The sequence below is a fragment of the Macrobrachium rosenbergii genome, chromosome 13 (genome assembly GCF_040412425.1).
Source record: "Macrobrachium rosenbergii isolate ZJJX-2024 chromosome 13, ASM4041242v1, whole genome shotgun sequence".
Taxonomy (NCBI): domain Eukaryota; kingdom Metazoa; phylum Arthropoda; class Malacostraca; order Decapoda; family Palaemonidae; genus Macrobrachium; species Macrobrachium rosenbergii.
Genome location: NC_089753.1, coordinates 45,561,929 through 45,584,428, shown reverse-complemented (window position 1 = coordinate 45,584,428; position 22,500 = coordinate 45,561,929). Strand labels below are relative to the sequence as shown.

Sequence of the window (22,500 nt, the reverse complement as noted above, 5' to 3'; positions counted from 1 at the left end):
TGTTGTCAACATTCATGCTACTGTATTCCTGTAGATCCTGTTTGATGTTTTCCTAATACCCTAATACGAATATTACCCCTAACCTTATCATTTCAGAAGATTTTGTCAGTCCACTACTTTATTTCTTTGTGTGTGTGTGTGTGTGTGAGTGTGTGTGAGGCTACTACTTTATATCTGTGTGTGTGTGTGTGTGTGTGTGTGTGTGTGTGTAATCTTTCCTGTTCACCTTTTAACCATTACCTAATCTCAGTTTTGATTGGATTCTGTTGTAAATTTCCCATTATGCTTTTGAACAACCAGTCTTGTGAGCTGACTTAATTTCATTGCTGTTTCCGCAGACAGTGAAAAATATACCTATCTCCTATTTCCATATGACGCCTCTCGCATTGTACACCAAGGTCTTTTAATATAGCTTTGGCATGTATAGGGCTCTGTTGATTTAATATCTCTTAATATTTTCTGACACCTACGTTTTCTGAATTCGCAGCAGACGAGGCCATCTCCACATTTCTCTCCAGGAATTTCCTTACAACTAGGAGAAGACTTTCTGCATTGTCCTTGACTGCATCTGCCAACTTCTTGGACAGTTTTCTGAAAAAAATTTAAATATAGGCTTTACAGTGACACATAAATGCTGCCACCCTCTTGATAGTGTGGGGTGTTAGTACTGACTCTAGTATTCTAAATAATGTGGGGTCGATTCGTTTTGTGGAATAATTTATGCATTCTTATCCTTTCGGATTTCAAGCCATGTAGTTGAAATCGTATCTAGAATATTAGGATATTGTACACACACACATACACATACACATACACATACACATACACGTATGGCATAGCGCCAACCTGAGTTTCGGTAAAATTCAGGGAGGGTAAGGAGAAGTAAACAGGAAGTATATTAATCTCTGACCCCATTGTATAGTGTCGTCTGATGATAATCTTCATCGACAGGCCACTAAGCGTTAGACGGTAGTGAAATGCTATTAAGTTGACTTGGAAGAACATCTAGTAAACCATTACAAATTGTAGCTGTCTTTAGTAGTATTGCTGTGATCATACACCGAACTGTTAAGGCAAAAAAAAAAAAAAAAGTAAAAAATTCAAGTCTCAGTCTTGTTCTTGCTTCCTTTTAGAATGATTTTAGCCATTTACTCGATGTTATGGAATGCAAAGTTTGAAAGACGAATCTATCAAGGAACTATAGCTTCATGTATTTGTAACTGTAAATAGTTCTTGATTTTAGAGCAAGTTTATCGTGCCCTATTAGTTTTGTTCAACGTATTTAACACAGTAAATTCCCCAATCAGTTGTGTATCCCTTTTTTCTTTCAGCCGTATACCAGTTAATAATCACATGTTTATTATGTCGTTTTGACTATTTTATATAATTGTGTATAAAAGGAAGTGCTACTGTCCCGCATGATAGGAGAGTAATTCAGTGAATAAGTAACCGGTCAAATTTATTATCACCAGGAAAACATTTCATGTGTTTAATGTCATTAAGTAGATTAAAATTGTCAGGAAGTGTAAATATAATGTTAGAGCTGTATTACTTTTGTCACAATTGAAATATTCTGGAATACATGGGCTTATAATTACTTAACAAGTCCTGCAAGATACCTCTGTGTAATATGACGTCTTAATTAATTTTTTTTTATTGTTGAATTAAGTTTAATTCTTTATGCCCCTCGCATAAGTTTGCTATATTGATTTGTTCACTGTATTTCTTTTTAAATTAGTCTGCTCCTTGTGTTTTTTTATTCTTAAGGGAACCGATTTAAGTGTTTTCTTTGCATTTTTATTGACTATGTATACCATGTATTGCTGTTCTTGTAAACTGTTTTTTTTTTATTCTTGTGTTGTCATCTTGATGCGAGTCCTTATGCGTATCAATTATGAGGTTCTTGTTATTATGAACCTTTAGAGAACACAGATGTATGTTTTGTAATCTTGCTCAATACTTTCTTTTGATATTCTGTTGTACATTGATGATATTTCTTTGTAAAAGATAATTTTTTATGATGGTATATATTGAAATAATTGCGAAAAGATCACAACTGGATAAAGTTTAAGGAATGAATTTATAACGTGAATCCGAGGCAATGATATATAAAGAAGACATTAAGTCTCTTTGTCAGGTAAATTGTGAAAAGATCTCCTTCAAGTTGAGAACATAAACATAAAGACCACACTAAATGTAGGAATTTCTAGCCTGGAATGGAACGCATACTGTTTATGACAAGAACATTTCATGTGACACTTGTCAAAGTGACGTTCATGGTACCTTCTTAATATTGATATGAATAAATGTCACGAAATGGGTAAAATTCTGCGGACAACACATAAACACTACAAAGGTAGCCCTTATCTTGAATCCCAAGTGTTTTGGAACATTATCTTTCCACTTTTTGACCATACAAACCACAGGTGTTTGGCATATGTAAAGTGCTCTCCAACCTTACAATATTATATTTCGCGAGAAGTACTATAAATAATCTAGTTGAGTCTTTTTTTTTTTGAGCTGGATATTCTATTTCATGAGCATTCCGGATATCAGGATTTGGATCTTGGTACTTTAATTTTCGGTTATATTTCTCAGCATGGGTATGAAATCTGTAAAATTTATCATACTATCCCAAATAGGTATTTCTGTCCACTAACATGAGTTTTACTGGAAGCTGAGCAATTGACTTATTGTCTTAGTGTTACTGGTTAAGATCGAACCAGGAGAAGCTGGTTAAGTCAAACTGATGTGCAAATATAAAACTTGTGATAACAGGTATTTTGAATATATGACATTTGATTAAATCTGAATAAAAACCGCAAGACTCGTAAACCTTGATCAGGAATTTTATGGAAGTACGGTATGACCAGAATTCATTAATGCGTGCGTATTTGAAAAGACATCATAATACATACATGCTTACATACAGTACATCAATACTTATGTACACACATAAATATGTATACATATACATATATATGTATGTATATATATATATATATATATATATATATATATATATATATATATTATAAGGCGTTATAATGTTTATAACCATTCTACAAGTGTAATGTGTATCTGAAAATTTTTGATGTTTTGCTTGCAGATTCGTCATTTGTTGTAATAATATGATTTTAAAATGTCTTTTCTTACAGATAAATTGTGTATCATGTAATCTTAAAATGTCTTGATGTGTTTTTTCCATTTGTTTAATGTATAGTGCAGCATATGAAAATTGTATACAGTGTTAATTTTTCGAATTCTTAGCGTGTTGTGGAGAGAGAGAAAGGGTGAAATTCTTGTCAGATCACTTAGGTACATCCTGTATTTACTCAAGTGTTTGGACGAAGTCGTGTTAGGAGGAAGGCGAGGCCTCTTGACTTATCTGATGAGTTTGGCAACTAGCGGCAAATTGCCTGTTATGCATTTATCATGTGTGCCTGACCCATGGTTATTAGCTGTGTCTGTGCTTATTCTTTTTCGTTTAGTTCCTCGCTGGGTGAGCGGGTTCCGTTCTCAGCTACCATTCTGTTGGTCGCGAGTTCGAATCTCCGACCGGCCAGTGAAGAACAAGAGGAATTTGTTTCTGGTGATAGAAATTTATTTCTCGCTATAATGTGGTTCGGATTCCACAATAAACTGTAGGTCCCATTGCTAGGTAACCAATTGGTTCTTAGCCACGTAAAAGTAAATCTAATCCTTCGGGCCAGCCCTAGGAGAGCTGTTAATCAGCTCAGTGGTCTGGTTAAACTAAGATATACTTAATTTTTATTCTTTTTCGTAAACTGAGAAAGAGAGAATGAGGAACAGAGAGAGAGATGAAGTTGACATGCTGACAGCCGGCCAGTTTTTGGTCGCAAATACCTCCCTTTTGTTTGTTCAAGTGTTTGAGTGTCCAGCGGATGATGTCAGTCATTGATAAGAGCTTTGGCATATTTCCTTCTGAGCCTTAGAGTCCCTGTATGTATACCATACATGTATACCTGTATGTATAATGTATGTATACTTTATGTATCATGTATTCTGGGAGGGTTTGGAGATAAAAGTGCAGTACTGATCCAGAGATAGGCAGTCAGCCACAGGGGTTCCTTGGATAAACTTCTCTCTCTCTCAAAAATTCCATTCATATATATATATATAAGGGTGTTATACTGGCTGCCGTCATATTTGTAAAGGTTTTGTTAAACTCACCCAAGAAGTGTGTTCATTTTGTTGGAGGTGGTCTGAGGTATTCATATTGTGCAAGCATTGTGTAAAGTGTATAATGGTGTACCCCCTTAAAGAAAGGTAATGTGATGTTTCGTGGTTTTTGTTATGTTAAGAGTTACGGTGATATTCTAGGTAAAAGGGAATTATTATTTTGATAAGAGATGAATAATATCTCTTATTGTGAGTTCTAATGTGCCTTGCTGCTAGTTATATATCATTGTGTATGTCATTGTGACTTGGCAGTGTTGTCTTTGAGAAAGTCTTAGAAAGACGTGAGTTTAACCTTTTTTTAAAAGTGAAGGAAATCTTTTGAAAGATTGATATAATCTTTAAACATATTTTTGTCTTAGAAATTGCTATTGGTATATTTCCATTTTTGCATATTTCATTTTTATATGTCTGTGCTATCATATTACTCTAATTTTATAATTAGTGGTTTACAAAGTTTTGTGCTGGTGATTACTTAGCATTTTGTTAGTGCATACTTATTATTGAGATTTCAGAAAATATTTATGTGGATTCCAGTCAGTAGTATTTTGGTGAACATTTGTGTTGAGTGTAATTAATCAGGTATATGTTTAAAACTTGAGTGATAGTTAATGGTTTGAATCTTACTTAACCAAATTGCTTTCTTAATAAATTAAAGTTTTTTGAATTAAACTTGATTAAGAAATACTTAAATCTTACACTGTTATCAATTAATAGTAAATCTTTTTGAGATTGTGAACTCTGCATATAACTTTTGAACTTAGAAATAAACCTGTTTGTTTAACGTTCTAAAAGCATAGTGTTTCATTTTGACCACCAGTAATTAGAGAAATTAATGAATGTGTACAAGATAAGTGATATATCTGTTTGTTCACCTGAGACATATCTAGGTAAAATAGAACCAGAGAAACAGTTATAGTGTTTGTTGAAGTGATGCCCATTTTCCACTAGTCTGTTTATAACTTGTTAATTGTTACCTCACCCATAACTTGATAAAGTTACGTTGATTTTCTCAAGTGATAAGTAGGTTTTATGGGATCACTGTACCTTTAGAGTATTCAGTCTTAATATATTTGTTATGAGGTTTCAAGTATCTGGTCGAAGTGAGGTAACTTTTTGGTCTTATTATTTGTGTAATAACCAGGTGCTTGATCACTTCCTGACAATATACAGTATATATATATATATATATATATATATATATATATATATATATATATATATATATATATATATATATATATATACGTGTGTGATGCTTATATAATTTATAGTCGTAATAACAGATAACACGAAAAGAAGCAAAAATCACCTGGAAAAGGCAAGAAGTTGAATGCAGCGCAGTCATTATATAATCCGGCGTTTAAATAACCGCAGAATATAAGTGTGTAACAGTAAACTGGGTAAATACAGTATAACTATGTAGTACCGGTGTTTTGGTGAAGGGAGATATTGCACTAAATCCGTAGAATTTACAGAACTGCTTTAAAACAAGCAACTCTGCAGGGGTAATGCCATCGAGATATATAAGTAGATGTGTTTCGTGATGTTTGATTTTATTTTTTTAAAGAACAGTAGAAGATGGATGCTGATCTTGTAAACATACGCAGCCTTGATTTTAATGGAGCATGTAAAGAAAGGTACTCCGAAAGTAAACGGTCTGTGTGACGTCACAGCGAAAATATAAACAATATAATAAAAAAAAATGAGCTTGCTGTTGGAAGGGCATGCAGAATGAAGTTAGGTCTCAAGTTTGCATTAAGCATAAATAATCGTTGAAACCAGAGCTTAAAATACTCTAGTGACGGACTTGAATGAATATAGTGCTTACAACAGTAGAGGATATGGTTGATGGTAGAACATTAGGTTGTGACACTCAAAAGCTGAAGGTGAGTATGGTAACAAGACCCTCAAAAAGGTCAGAAGTGAAAAATTGCATTCACGTGTGTAACTTTATCCGTGGGGAAAAAAACCAGACCGCATAACGCCATATGAGGGATTAGAAAGGAAGACAGCTGTCGAGACACTAAAATGAATATACAAATAAGATACTTTCCATAAAAATTAGTTTAGGTAAAAATCGTTTGTAAGAGAGACTAAATGAAATGGAGTGTGCAGTAGTAACTATGTTTGTGAAAAAATAAAACTATTTGCAGGATTCTGAAATGCAGACAGTACGCGGACATGAATGAAGTAATTAGTAGAAAGTGGGCGATTAGGTTAACAGAACATAATAACCAACACACAAAGAAAAGAAAGGAAGGACCTGATGCATATCGGGATAGGAAGAACTGGGACTTCAAAGACAACTTGAACGATTTCATCCAAGGTTGAGGATGAGTGTCAAACGTTTAAACAGAGGTCGGGTCTTACCGAATCTACTGGCTGAAGTAGCACTAGGACGGCAAGGAGACCCACAACGACCGCTACTAGTAAAGGTAGCGCCCCTCGGTCCACCATGTTTGTCCTTTTTTTTTTAATCTTTCAGGCGTCGCAGGTAGACTCAGCGCTACCCCGGTTGAAGCTGCTGCTCACCTACGACTGATGCTGGCTTACCAAGTCGAGGCACGAACAAAATGGTAATTGTATTGGCGTCTGTCTGTCCATTTCCTAATGGGAGTGACATTAAGGAAGGTAGCCATATGTTATAGCTGAATGGATATTCAGCACAATACTCGTGATGCCATCATCTGTGGCACAGTTGTATGGAAAAGCGGCATTTCTTTTATATTATTATTACTATTATTTCCCCCTTGGTGTGGTATTTCTCTCTTTGTTGTTTTGTAACCCATTTCGAGGTGCTGAAACACTTTCCTGGAATTGCACATGCATTCTATAGCATTCCATAAATAAAAACACAGTAATAGAACTATGCGTGTATCATTTTTTAAGTATTTTTAATTTCCTGTAATGTTAGTAAAATGCATGAAATTAACAGAATATCATAGGCATTTTAAGTGCAAAGTTTACCAAAAAATCCATGGGACTGTATATTTTCCAAGAATATTTATGTGGAGATTTCTGAAACACCCCAAGCGGTGTTACCTCACATAGATTAAGCATAGGCAAGCAAAGCTCTAGGAAGAATAAAATAGCCTTGAGGGAGACAAATATAAAGTGAAAGGCTATAGAACAAATTTATCTCAAAATGAAAGATTCTAACCGAAAAATAATGTCGGAAGAATGAACTTCAGTGTCGGTGAGGAATTGTAGAATGTGGATGGTATGAAAAGCAGAACAGATAGCGCTAGTGTAAGCGTAGGAATTCTAGCGGAAGTTGAGCGTTGGACATGTAAAAAGAGCAGTTAACAGATTGAAGAATGGAGAATCATTGGAAGTTGAAGCTGGATGGAGTAAGTGGAGGTGGTTATCAGGTGTACTTTGCGACAAGAGACTCTCCATTAAGCTGAAGGGCAAGGTACATAAGGTGATGGCAAGACTTGCCACGTTGTATGGGCTAGAAGCGCCACCACTTAAAAATTGAACTAAGCTAATTAGATGTGGCAGGGCATAGGTAGAGCTTTTAAACTTATCCCCCATGGTAGTCCTATTGTGATTCAATTATTTTTGTATCTCCCAGCTACGGGATGGAAAAGGAACACTATACAGATAAACCTGCCCAGATTTTCTCTACTTTTGCCATTTTTTAATTGATTAGTAATGAATCTATTGGGCAGGTAAAAATCTCATGCTATAAATGCAATAGGTCTCAGCTCGAGGTATGATGCAACGGAATTTGAAATCAATCCATTCAGTAGTTTTAATGGATGAGAGGGTAAAATGACAGTTTTTACACTTGTGTAGGAGACACTGAACTGTAGTGTCATACGTTGCTGTTTGAATATTTCGTTTCCCCATGGTCGTAATACATATTCAAATTTGAAGTTCCATTTTGAAAGGTGTGAAAATTTATCTAGGGGAAAGTAATAAGTATAATTTGACCAGCAATAAAATAACCTCATCCGGTTGGAGTATAAAGTTACCATAGTAGTAACTGCGGGAAAAGGTTGTAACAGAAGCTGGACTGTAATTATTGTGCAGAAAACTTCTTTAACACAACCACTACCCATGTCAAGTGTTTGCTGTACCTTACTTGAGTTACTTTATACAAAAGCAAGTAATGACATACAGACAAATGAGATATTCCTTGGTGAGTTGGGACTATTGATTGAGTATAGCATCTATACACCACAGAGATGTATCGAAGTACACAAAATAATAGCATGTGCATCTATATTTGAGATAACAGTATGTCATGGTATAATGGAATGAATTATTCCGTATTGTATAATGTGTATACGAGTTTGAGTATTCATTCATGTTCATATACGCGGAAAGAAAGACAAGCAAACAGGGGACATAAAACAAAAATATTGCAATATAGAATATGGTTACATTTTTTTAGTATAATTAAATCCCTAAGTCAAAACATCTCAGACAAGTACAGAGTAACAACAGACTTCATTAGGCACCAGTTCAAAGAACTAGGTATAATTAAGGGAGTACAAGGGAATGCTTGAAAATTTTAAATTTTGTAAGAGACAGGAACAGAGACAAACCCTTAGCTAGTAGTCTTGATCACCAGATTGGTCATATTGGAACGTTAAATTTGTACGTTATATACTAAGTTAATGTCCCCATAAATTCCAATTTGATAATTTGTAATTTAGGAAATTGCATCGACATTGGGTGTGTATTAATCAAGGATATGTACTGTTATTTATCTAAACTGCTGCATGACTATAAGAGTCACTAATATATCCATAACAGTTTATCAAAGTAAGTTTTTGACATTTTTTGTGTTCTTTTAAGCGTTGGATAAATGACGCTATTTAATCAATCAGATAACAAGTACAGGATCTGGATAGATTGATGAAGTTCTGTTTCTCAATAACCATACAGAATTTCAGACTGTGAAAGTCATTTACATCTAAAAGAAAGGGTACTCATTTGAGAATATATTTCAAATCACATGGCTTCTGTTATGGGCACCGAAACTGAAATAATAAGAGATAAATAATTGTCATAAGCATGCATAATAAACGTAAAATTTCAATTCTGAAATGGTTACTTCCCATTTGTTAAGATTACTGAGTCTAGCTACGTTTGCATGGACTCAGTAATCTTAATAAATGGGAAGTAACCATTTCAGAATTGAAATTTTGCTTTTATTATGCATGCTTGTGACAATTATTTTTCTTTTATTATTTCAGTTTCGGTGCCTATAACAGAAGCCATGTGATTTGAAATTCTCAAATGAGTACCCTTTCTTTTAGATGTAAGTGACTTTCACAGTCTGAAATTCCGTATGGTTATTGAGAAACAGAACTTCATCAATCTATCCAGATCCTGTACTTGTTATCTGATTGATTAAATAGCGTCATTTATCTAACGCTTAAATGCAGCATTTCTTCATTTCCACACCGCCACATAGTTTGAACTTTGACCTCTTTTGATGAGGGTGAATTCGACATCGCTCTCGATTCCTACTCGCGTGAATGATAATGGACTGGGAGCTAGGTCTGCAAGTCACGTGCCTATTAATGTATCGAGTGTGCTGTATTGAACGAATCACCTCTCCTGACGTGTAGCATATAGCTTAATGCTTTTTGTATCTTCATTCGTTTTTGCAAAAGTCTATAAATGATATGATTCCCGCGGCCTGCGGTATGGGCAAGCTTAGGCGGTGATTTTCATAAGGGGTTTTTGCAGTTATGAATTCTTGTGATAGTTATCATCCTTTGCATAGGAATTTCTGTTTTTTATATGTATGTGAAAAATTCGTATTTTCATGTACTTCGGTGTTTCCTTTGTAGCTGGGCTCATTTTCTTGACGCCAGTGTGTCATGACAATGAGGAAATGAACAAATGACAATTACTTCGGTAAGGTGATGTCAGTAACTGCTCCACATGTTTATGTATAATGCGGGCCACTTGTAGACACTTGTGTACCGCACCGAATGATACTGATCATCGGAATGCCGAGAAAATAAAACTATTCGATGAAAATGATTAACTGTACCTTTCCTATGTAGGTTTTTAGCTCAGTTTCCGTAGGCAGTAAAAAGATAGAGGCCTTTTGATATGTATACCAGAGTGGCTCCGCAGATGATTTTAATGGGTATTAATTATGAGATTATTTTGTTGATAAAATAATAGTAATAATAATGGTAATACGAAAAACATTTATTGAAATATGGCTAAAATTCCAGTAACACAAGTTACTACAAACGAGCCATCATCCTAATATAATTTTATCGGCGATAAAAATAAAATAGAGAAGTAAACGTAGCAATAAACATCAAAACAGACTGTGAAGTACATCAGAAGTTAACGCTTTTTTTTTATGAGTATCATGTAGTTGCCAAGTTCGATACTAACATGTTTGTTCATACACACCCATTCAAACGTGTACACACACACACACACTTACATGTATGTATGCATATATATGAGTATGTATACTGTATACACATATATATATATATATGCATTTTATATATAAGATATGTATACTGTATATACATATATATTTTATAGATAAGATATATATACTGTATAATATATATATATATATATATATATATATATATATATATATATATATATATATATATATATGTATGTATGTATTTATCTATATATTATATTATATTATATTGACATCCATGATTGAAGCATTAAGATTTAAAGTAAGATATGGAAGTATAAGAGCGAAATGTAGAAAGAAGAAAGAACCAAAGGATACCATGGGTTTCTCAAAAGTCTGGATGTCTTCTCTCACATACAATCACATTCGGTAAAATATCTTGATAAAAATGTGAAATTATTATAGTGACATCCATGGTGAAACTAATAAGGTTTAAAGTAAGATATTGAAGTCTTTGTCTCTCTCTTCGTTCCCCTTTCGCTCTTAGACTTCGATATCTTAATTTTAAATCTTACAGCTTTAACTACGGATATCAACGTAATAAATTCACATTTTATTTATGGAACTAGTTGGTTTGATTTACCAAGAGAGTATTTAAATTCTCATTTCTCGGCCAATCATGCAATACTATTCAGGTATGTTGACGACGTAACATGTATATTTGTTGTTATTAATACTTCAGTGTTTGTGATTACAGCTCATTTTGATGACGATACGAGCTCGTTCCAGTCGAGTTTCTATCACCTGTGACCTTATGGTCACCTATAAACAGAAGTATATTTTGGTTTAGTTCGCTATTATTGCCATATTTGCACCTGAATACTGTATTTTTTAATGTGCATTACAGCTTTTCTGTCTAATGTAAATGACGTGCGATGTATCTGGGAAACATCTGTTGTCATACAAAAATATTTCTTTGAAAAATTTAACGTATTACCACAAACAAGGAACCGACTGCATGGGATACTGAAAAGTAGCTGTTAGCAGTTCAGTGTCCATGAGCTGTCACCTCCCACGCTCTACTGTAGGTTTACCTACGTTCTGGCCTTGAATGAAGACGAATCTCTCAGCGTTGCTATGCTGTTATCAGCAGTTTGCTTGTGAAGAGAACAACTACGCAGAGGAATGTTATCTTCAATGGCTTTTCTTCATACGAGACACCGAAGAGGGTTAGTGCCGTCAGTGCACCTTACGCGGTGCACTATAGGCATTACTTAAGGTTCTGTTTAGCGTCCCCTCCTTAGGCCCCAAGCTGCAACCCCTGTCATACCTTTTCCTGTACCTCCGTTCATATTCTCTTTCTTCCACCTTACCTTCCACCCTCTTCTAACAAGTGTTTCAAAGTGCAACTGCCAGGTTCTCCCTCCGTTACACCTTTCAAACCTTTTTACCGTCAATTTCCGTTTCAGCGCTGAATGACCTTATAAGTCTCAGCGCTTGGGATGTAGCCTAAATTCTATATTCTTTTCTCTCCTGACGAGTGATCTGGCCAAAGGCCAATCGCTTGGACGACTTTACGTATTGAATTTGTCTTGGTACGTCATTTTTCAGAATAAACAAGACGGATGCGGGGAAACTGTTTTTTCGTCGGCACCGGTAAGAATGATGCTATGCTACCTCCTTCTTGAGAAGGCTACGAAAGTAGGCAATCGTGACTCAAGAGTGCGTAGGAATGTTTGTGTCAAAGTAGTGTTTGTTTCTATCTTGATGAGAATTCATAACCTCCTCCCATTCTACAACATACAGTCATGTCCAGTTTTTGGCATTTCTTAGTGCATCACCACCTGTAAGCAAAGGATGAAATGCACTTTTGTATCGTACAAGTGAATGTTTAAGATCTTGTACTGAAAGGGCAGGAGTGGTTCAGATTCTCTTAAATAAGTTATATGAATATTTTTGAGGTATAATTTCTTTTAGAATATCCCTCCCTCTCTCTCGCTCTCCCCGTGGATAAACAAAATATACGCAAGAATTTACATAATAGCTTCTTCTTCTTCGTTTAACGTGCTTTTTCCCATTTTTCATATGGGGTAAGCACGATGCCTACTTTTGAAGGACTTTGATTTGACCTACAGTATTTTATTCTTTTAAAAACAATGGGGTCATATATTTTCCTCTCTCGTGGCTACATCGGTTTATCCGTATCACTTTTTATTGTTCGAGTTTATCAACCACAGGAATGTGCACATTACTTAAGACCCTTTGCAGTATCCCTTCGGCCCCTAGCTGCAACCTCGTTCGTTCCTTTAATTGTACCTCCTCTTCCATCTGACTTTTCACCCTCGCTAACAGTTGTTTCACAGTGCAACTGCGAGGTTTTCCTCCTGTTAGACGTTTTCGAAACTTCTTACCATCAACTTCCCCTTCAGCGTTGAATGACCCCTTAAGACCCAGCATTTGGCCGGAATATTCTAATTCTAACCACAGGAATGTGCGTGAAAGTCGACGAAGCCCTTTCATTGCAATAACTACTGGATGAAATAGGTGTTGCCAATCCGGCACTACCGACACATTTCAAGACTATTAAGGCACGTCTGAAGGAATCGTCAGGAATCAGAGGTTGAAATTGGACCACGGTAAAGGTAAAAAGTTGGACAGCTAAGTTGGAAGAGCTCAAAGAAAACTGTAAGGCACCCTTTGAGGAGTAACGTCGTTTCCTATTTACTTGAGAGTCTTCAATATTAGGTAAATTCCACGTGTGTTACTTTGGTGGGCCTAGTTCACATTCCTGGAGGATGATAATCAATGAATGTATCCCCATCAGAGCTCATTAAAGACTTTGTACCGCATAAAAGTGACTGATAACACCCATTACTGTATTGTTTATGTAGGCTAACAGTGCGACACCGTATTACTTCCTGAATCTTTTATCAGTATCGTCCATTACCATAACAATGAGTTTTTCTGCTCCCTTAACTTTCCACCAGCGAATAAACATTGTAAGATTACTATCTCACGTTAGATATAGGACACTCAGCACCTAAGTTTATTTCTCTCTCTCTCTCTCCTTTTCCTATATGTTTAATGACCGGTGCCTCAGCGAACTTTCATGTATGTGTGTCCTTATGAAATTCACCATTGATGTTTATTACCTCTCATTTGGTGCTGAAGAACAACTTTTAGGTGAAAAAATAAGTGGTCATATCCGGCACTTACTTCTCCCTTTTCCCCAACTCTTACACTCTGACTGTAATAATGCACGTGTGTATGCTTGTATGCAGTTTTCAGAGTATCAGTTGGTATCTTAATATTGTGCTCTTTTTTCATGGGTGTGGTTTTTCTGTTATTTCGCAGGTTTTTTAATTGGGTAAGATATTTATAAAGTCACCCTATTTCTAGAACTGCAATTCTATTTCAACATTCAATTGCCAAATCATCTTGATGTTCATTTTCAAGAAGCTTTACTGTATCAGTGCTAGATAATCTCGGCTTTTTTGTTGGGTACTTTTTGATAATGTTTATTGTAAACACTCCAAACATAATATGTCTTCCTTCTTTTTGTTTCTTGATAAATAGGTATGTGATTTAATTGGTTTTATGACGGCCGTCTGCAGGTGTTCAAGCGCATATATGAATGACCTCCAATTACCAGATTATTAGCATCACAATATTTCCGTTTTCAGTCTCCCCTAACCCTTCCTTCATGGTTCCTACCAACTTTTGCATTCATATCAACAACAGCAATTCTCACACCTTTTTCTGGTATTACATCTACAACGTTCCGTAGTTAAATTATAAAAATCATCTTGTATTTATTTGGAGATTACATTGGTGCATAACACACACTAACACTAATATTCCATTGTTTTGATTGTACAGCTTGCCAGCAGTAATATGCTGCTCTATACTCTCTATAGAGTCAGTCAGTGCTTTTTGAGTATTATGGGTTAAGACCTTCCTTACTCCTCTACCGATTTCATCTGCTCCTCTTGAATAAATATATACATTAATCCCCGTCCAGTCCCCTTTTCTCATTCTTTGACACCGTGATTCACCAAAATTTGTGACGTCCTGTCCATATCGCTTCAGTTAATTTTCTACTTGCCTTACCTTCTCACTTTGATTCAGGGTTCGCATTCCAGTTTCCCGTTTTCGATTTAACCCATATTCACAGAGAGATTTCTTAGCAACCCCATACGCCGGGGACTGAGGGTCATTCCAAATTACGCTTATCCATTTTGACGGAGAATCCGTAAATGAATAATTTGCTTGTTAAGTTAAAGGATAGTCAGTTCTATGTAGCGCCCAGTTTTGTATATGTGTATAAATATAAATGTCAGTTGCACACGTTTGTTTTTTTTGTGTATAAATATTAAGCCACAAATATCGTTGAATATCGAAATCTCTACACCTTGGGAATAACTTCTAACCAAGGGGACTTGTTTTTGATATGAAACTATATATTATGTGCTAGTGTATCCGCTGGTATAATTACCGAGCCATCTCATTTACCAAAAAAATATCGTCACGTTTCACGCTCGTAGAGATAATGAATGGCTATAACAGTCAAATGTTCAGGACACGCCTCTCCTATTTGTATTTCTACTTCGTGACTAGAATTTATTATCCGCTACTTATTGAATGACCATTTCTTTTATCGAAGAGGCACATCTTATTATCTAGCAGGACAAGCCGAAATAAAATTGTCATGAAGGGATTATGTAATTGAAACTGCCAGGTCTGCCTGTACAAATATCTTCCCATTTATTTATCTGCTTTCATTTCACTGTTATCATTAATTGCAAGTAATCCAGCTCATATCTGTTCCTTTTCTGCTTTCTGACCTTTCCGAAGGACAGAATATCTCGTCATGCTGCAGTTCCAGAAGGATATTCATTCTTCAACTTCCGAGCCAAGGTTGAATCCATGTGTAGAAAATTTACAATGCACAAACTTACACAAAAGGTTCATCAGTAGTACGACGGCGCTCTGTATGCGCACTTTGCTACCCGCCTTCATCTCACATGCATCGAGATCTTCATGATGTTAAAGCCCTTCTTAATGATACAGCCTTTTCACCAGATCATCGTCCTCTATCCTTTCCACGTTATCTTCTCATTTAAAAGTATTACATACCCTGAACAACCACTCTATTACCTTGTCATCACATTATTCGAGCATATCAAGAATCATTCTCGAATTTAAATAGATCCCTTCCATTCATACATCATTCAGATATGCTTCTCTTTTCCATCCTCTACAATCAACAGCACTTCAGATTAATCTCTTGACTAACACACGATTGCATACCTTTGCATTTCAAATAAACTAAATATTATATATATATATATATATATATATATATATATATATATATATATATATATATATATATATATATATATATATATGAATTTTATCACATCACCGTGATTTTTGTATATACAAACATCAAGCTGCAAATGTCGTTTAATATCCAATTCGCTCTACCTCGGAAATAATACTGAAGGGTAATTACAATTTATAAGTGGTTCGTTACTTGGGAGGGTCGAACTGCCGAACAATGAGAGCCAACGACGTTCAGTGACGCCTTAGACCACCCTACCTTGCAAGGTGACGAACTTTTTATCAGTTACATATATATAATATATATATATATATATATATATATATTTTTAAATATATTTAAATATATATATATATATATATATATATATATATATATATATTTTATATATATGGATGTATATATATGTAATATTGTGTATAAAAATACTGTATATTTTTTATGTATTTTAGAGTGCGTCCACGCTACAACAAAATATGTAATAAACACGTCAGCAGTTTATTGCTTACATGTCACACGAACCTTGGGTAAATTATATATTTAACCTGTTTGCTTTGTGTGTGAGATAAGTTAACAACTTAAGTTTATGACATGTTTTACTACAGTGCGGACACAACCTTCCATAACTGCGTATAGAGTCAACCATTTAATGGCAACTACTGTATATTTTATGGCGAGTCACATTAATGGATAATTATTCATAGAAAGCTCTATGAAACTAGAAATTGTTAATATTCCCAACGTGTCATTGTTGAGCGTTTACTACCCTGATGTCAATTCTGTCTACGACTGCGATGTTGTAACGCCGTCAGTGAGAAAAAATGTGTCTCTTTCATCTCTTGCTGTCATTATTATCCAGACATCTTATCATTCCATGAAGAATGCAGTAGAGTGAAATTCGAAATAATGTTTATCTGAATATATTAAAATCTTTCCTGAGAGCCCTGGATTGCCTGCTCATCTCGCATGATCTTTGAGTGCTACAAGGTTCTCAAAAGCTCCCTATTACAGTTCATCCCGTAGGGGTGTAGTGCTGTCAGTGCACCTCACGCGCGCGGTGCACTGTAGGCATTACTTAATGTTCTTTGCAGCGTCCCTTGGGCCCCTAGCTGCCACCCCTTTCATTCCTTTTACCGTACCTCCATTCATATTCTTTCTTCTATGTTACTTTCCACCCTCTTCTAACAGTTGTTTCATAGTGCGACTGAAAGGTTTTTTTCCTGTTACAACAACTTTGTAACCTTTTAATCTCAAGTTTTCCTATCAACGCTGAATGACCTCATAGGTCCCGGCGCTTGGCCTTCGACCTAAATTGTATCACAGGCAAAAAAGTGATGAAATCACAAAAAGGGTAGTAAAGCCCAGCTACTGGAGACAGATATGGGGGTCAGGGGATACAAAGGATGGGGTAGGCGTAGGGTACAACGCAGTCTGATAAATTATGATGGAAGCGAAAAGTAGAAGTCTTTTCTCAATCAGTATAGAAAGGGAGTACCATTATAATACGCATATTGAATAGGCTTCGTTGTGGACGAGCCACCGCTGATGATGTGAAAATTGTGCAAGGGCGCCTGATTCCAGTACCACCCAACACTGACCCAGCCAAGATTTTTGTTGAACATTACTCTAGTTTCCGCAACAGCAACAATCGGAATGAGTTCGCCTGTATTATCCTCGACGACAAGGAAGAAAAAAAAGAAGAAAAAACCAAAAAAAAATGTTACCCGCAAAGAAGCGTTGCGTTTATATGATCGCGTGCTTCTGAGTGGATACATAGGCTACTCTATGTCCTCAAATTGTAATGCTAGAAGAAGTGCCAGTGTCTATCTCTTCAGGTATGGTTAGTGTTGTGCGTATTATAATGGCACTCGCTTTCTATAGTGATTGAGAAAAGACTCCTACTTTTACTTTTCGCTTTCATCATCATTTATCAGGTTGCGGAGTAATCATACGGCCTTCCCCTTCCTTTGTATCCCCTGACTTCCATGTCTGTCTTTCGTGGCTGGGCTTTACTACCCCTTTTGTGATTTTATCACTTCTTAGCCTGTGATTTAATTTCTTTTTTTTTTTTTTTGCAATGGCAACGCCTTAGATCAAGAAAAATGTTACAACGGAATGAGGGTTATTTAGATTTTAGATATAGTTTTCTTAGACCTACCTGTATGTGGCTTCTCTGTGATTATGGTCAGCTCAGCTCGTTTGCTGCACAATTATACAATCTGTATACATACCAACACACACACACACACACATTATATATATATATATATATATATATATATATATATATATATACACATACACATAAATATAAAGGGCCAAAGTCGGGGTTTTTGTGGCCGGGTGGCTGGGCTTTATTAACCGCCAACTACCGCGGCGGTTGATGTTTAAAGAAAATAAAAATTAAACTATGCACTGCAGATAAGAGCTGAATGTATTATATTATTAGCCTACTTACAGTGGGTTTCCCTGAACCAGGATCTAGACTAGTCTAGGTCTAGTTGCTACTCGGGTGGAATAGGTTAGCGTACCTGATTATCAAATATCTCCATATGTTCGGACATATATTAGCATACTTTCTTATTGGTCTAATTTAATACTATGATGCCTGTAGGGGCTCTCCATCATATTTGAAGTACCCACTGGTTTTCGACCAGTTCTCTTTTCCGAGCGTGGAAGGGGCTTTCCCATTTTCATACACAATGTAAAAGCTCTCTCCTACTCCTCCATGATTAATACATATTTGCTGAACAAGAGGAAATAATACATATTTGCTGAACAAGAGGAAAAATACTATAATATAATAATACTTCTCTAATCTGTCAATTTAGCAATAATCAAGGGAAGCTACTTACTTCCATATGCCGTGAAGTGAGGGAATTAAAGCTTGGTAGGAAAAAAATACCGTCAGTTGTTGTATGCTAGAGAGAGAGAGAGAGAGAGAGAGAGAGAGAGAGAGAGAGAGAGAGAGAGCAGCTTTAGTCTGAATGGCCGCCAGAGATTATTACCATATATACGGTAATGTTAGCTACTGTTCTGGTACACGATCCCCTCCTCCTTCAGGGTCGTCATTTGGATTTCGTGATCGAAATATATGGATGGCCAAGTTTTACCTATACACGAAAATATGAAAAGAGTAAAACAGATTTCACATTTCGTAATTTTGCATTTTATGCTCTGTACACGTCATCGTGTTTTTTCATTGATATCCTGAACCACCTCATTACCTTGATCAAATGTTTTGTCATTAAATTGGCTCTTTGTTGGTTTAAAAAGTACTTTTAAAGTTGTAGGAGTTGTAAGAGAAATTTTAAAAGACCACTGGATAAAAAAAAGATCACTGGATAAAAACTTATGCTAGACGCTAATAGGCCTAAGATTCCCGAGCCATAGAAACTTGATAGTACTACAATACATTTCCTTAAAGCTTCGGGTTTTAGACCTATAACGAAAAGAAAGAAGGAAATTGAATGAAATACCACAATATCAGCTATGGATGACCTCAGATCGAAGTGGAATTGAGAAAATAAACTTCGTTTTATGCTTTCAAGATCGAAAGATGGAAGGAATCAGCTTTCCAAGCATTGAGACCCGTCGTAGCCTTGCAAAGCATGTCACTGATATTTTACAATAGGCCTGATAACGGGGTGCCTACAATAAAAATGCATTACGTACAAATACTATTACACTCACCAAGAGTCACAGTAAAGAACGTAAAATTTCATTGATAGATGTAAAAGCACCAATTAGAACAGATGAGACGATGTAAAAATACCAATCATAACAGATGCAAGTTAGATGCCTCAATTTGGGAATACTTATTATTGAGTATGTAAATTGTAAGTGGTATAGTAGAAAAGAGGTGTTACCAAGTCAAATCATTTCAATATTAAAATGTAAAAGTACACAAAATGGGTATTATCAAATGCATATGAACTTGAAAAACATTTCACAAGTAAATACGTGAATAATATTTGAATTCGTGAAATTAATGCACTTCCATTCCAAATTTTTCCTATTTAGGTTATGTTGAATTTTTATGAAAATTTGTGCATATTAAATTAATGTTATTTGTAATAATATCTGAAATTATGAAATATACTCCATTTCAAATATCTTTCTTATTATGTTATATTGTTGATATAATTGTTATGAAAACTTTGTATAAGATTAATTGATATTTGTAATGAAATTTTAATAAAAAAAAAAAAAAGATTTGGGAATACTAAACCGTTTGGCTACTCCAGGTAGACTGTTCTTTCACGCCAAAATGCAGGAAATTCATTGCTTTAAAAAAAAACCTGCCATTAACGCTTTTCGAGAAATATACTAAATTAGACTTAAAACTTAACTGAACAAACCTTTGGTTCACGTTAATGAAGAGGATAACTTGACACTTGTCAAAAACAGTGTACGCTGTCAGTCTCGCCTCCGCTCGCTACTGCAAACCTCTCAAGGTTGATGATTATGCATGACACCAGCTCAAGAGTAAAATGACTTCCGGAGATAAAAGATTAAGAAAAGGGGCTTGGCAATTACACTAGATTTCCAAAATATTGTAGTAATTGGAAATACAGTAATGGAAAAATAAGAGACATTTGATTCCCATCTAGATAAAAAAAAAAAAATTGTTACGCAAGATAACGGACGAATTCACACACATTAAGAAAACGGTCTCTCTTCTAAAGTTGTGAGCAGTTCGTGGCTGAGAATTAGGAAATTTGAATTTTGGTGGCTAATTTGATTAGTATACCGTAACTTTAAAATTTCATTATTTCAAAAAACAAACCCAGAAAGGCACCCCTCCAGAATACGAGCTTTCAGAAAAAGTAAGTATCACGTCTGTATCTTTTGCCGTTATTGCTCCACAGATATGTTAGGCCCCTCACCCACCCTCCCACCCCCTACACCATCCCCTGAACGCCAAAAATCGATATCTAGATCTCTGGAACGGCGTAACGGATTTCGATGAAATTTTGCACGATTGCAGACCTTAGTGGGAAACCTCTAAAGCCAGAGTTTCATCCCGGTCGGTGAATATTTCCAGAGTTATAAAAGGCCAAAGTCGGGCTTTTTGTGTACTCGTGGTGGCTGGGTTTTACTAACCGCCAACTACCGTGGCGGTTTGATATTCTATTCTATTCTATATGCAATTTAAAATCTCTTGATAATTTTCTCAGAGAGAACTTAAAACTTTTGGTTTAGTTCCTCATGTAAAATTGTTTTATATTTCATTGTTCAGGTATCATCAGAAATCTTGATAGATCTTTTAAGGTCTTGACTACGTTTTATTAGTAATGCTTGAATTGCATTTGGCTTTTCATGAGAGAGAGAGAGAGAGAGAGAGAGAGAGAGAGAGAGAGAGAGAGAGAGAGAGAGAGAGAGAGAGAGAGAGGGAGGGAATGTGCGCACCTGTTTAGCCACATGTTACGACCAGAACGTGTGTACTACAGGTGTAGTACAGTCGAGCGCTGAGCAATATGGTCGGAAGCTCTATTTTTATCACAGAAAACTTACCCTTAATGCCTAAGCCAATTATAATGTTCGTTTTGGGTGAAATGCCAGACAGGTGACTTTTATAGTTCAATAAAAATTACTTCTGTTTATTCTTATCTGCCGCTCTGATCCCGGATACGTATGACTGAAACAGGGGTAAGAAGGGTTTAGTGTGTCTGTGCGGAATCCGGTTCTGAAAGGGTTAGGAGAAACTTATCGCCCATCACTCCATATATTCTTCTATTATGGTGCTCTAGCTTGAACTTCCCGCTGCGTATATACGAATGTATGTCTGTATGCCGGTACACACGCTACTTTTGAAAATGGGAGGTTTAGAGTAGCAGTCGAAACCGCACCAAAGGTTAAGTAAAAAAAACATATAAGGGAGGAGGAGGTTCTCTGGCATCAAAGCAGTTTTCAGAAATACACCAAATGGAGAAAGTAAAAGAGAGGAGGTCGTTTGACATTAAAAAATTGAAACAAATCGAAAGTTTGTAAACATTTTCCAGCCGGTTTTGGCCAGAAAAGATATTTTTTCAAAGAGACAAGGATGCTTTCTGCCGTAACAGTGTTAGTTACCCCAACAGCATAACTTTCGGGAGCTGTGCCACTTACTCCTTGAAAACTGACTTATAAAAACGTTACCGGCTGTTGAAGTGGTTGTCATTATTGTAAATATGTTTTATAAAATTTTTTATTATGTTTTATTTTTGGTCGTAGTTTGAGCATTTTCTATAGTTGTAAAAGAGTTAATGGCTGATGGGACACAAGCAGCTTATCTTGCCTCACATGAATTGTATAATTGTATATATATATATACATATATATATATATATATATATATATATATATATATATATATATATATATATATATATATATATATATATATATATATATATATATATAATGTTACGACAAAAGCCCAAAATTGGCCAAAGTGGAAGTGGCCGAGGTTGTGTGGCCAAGGTCCGATTACTTGAAATTAACAGTGTATATAAGTATATATATATATATATATATATATATATATATATATATATATATATATATATATATATATATATACTGTATGTTACAGAAAGAC

At 35.5% G+C, this 22,500-nt stretch overlaps 1 protein-coding gene across 1 annotated transcript in view; it reads right to left on the bottom strand.

Moving 5' to 3' along the window:
• The window catches only part of LOC136845264 (uncharacterized), an 18,384-nt gene extending 11,661 nt beyond the window's left edge, over positions 1 to 6,723 (bottom strand). The window contains exons 1-2 of the mRNA XM_067115407.1: positions 6,574 to 6,723; positions 471 to 591 (exon numbers count right to left, since the gene is read on the bottom strand). Of these exons, the coding sequence (XP_066971508.1) occupies positions 471 to 591; positions 6,574 to 6,660 (208 nt within the window). The 5' untranslated portion in view covers positions 6,661 to 6,723. The remainder of the gene's footprint in view (positions 1 to 470; positions 592 to 6,573) is intronic.
• Positions 6,724 to 22,500: the final 15,777 nt, after the last annotated feature.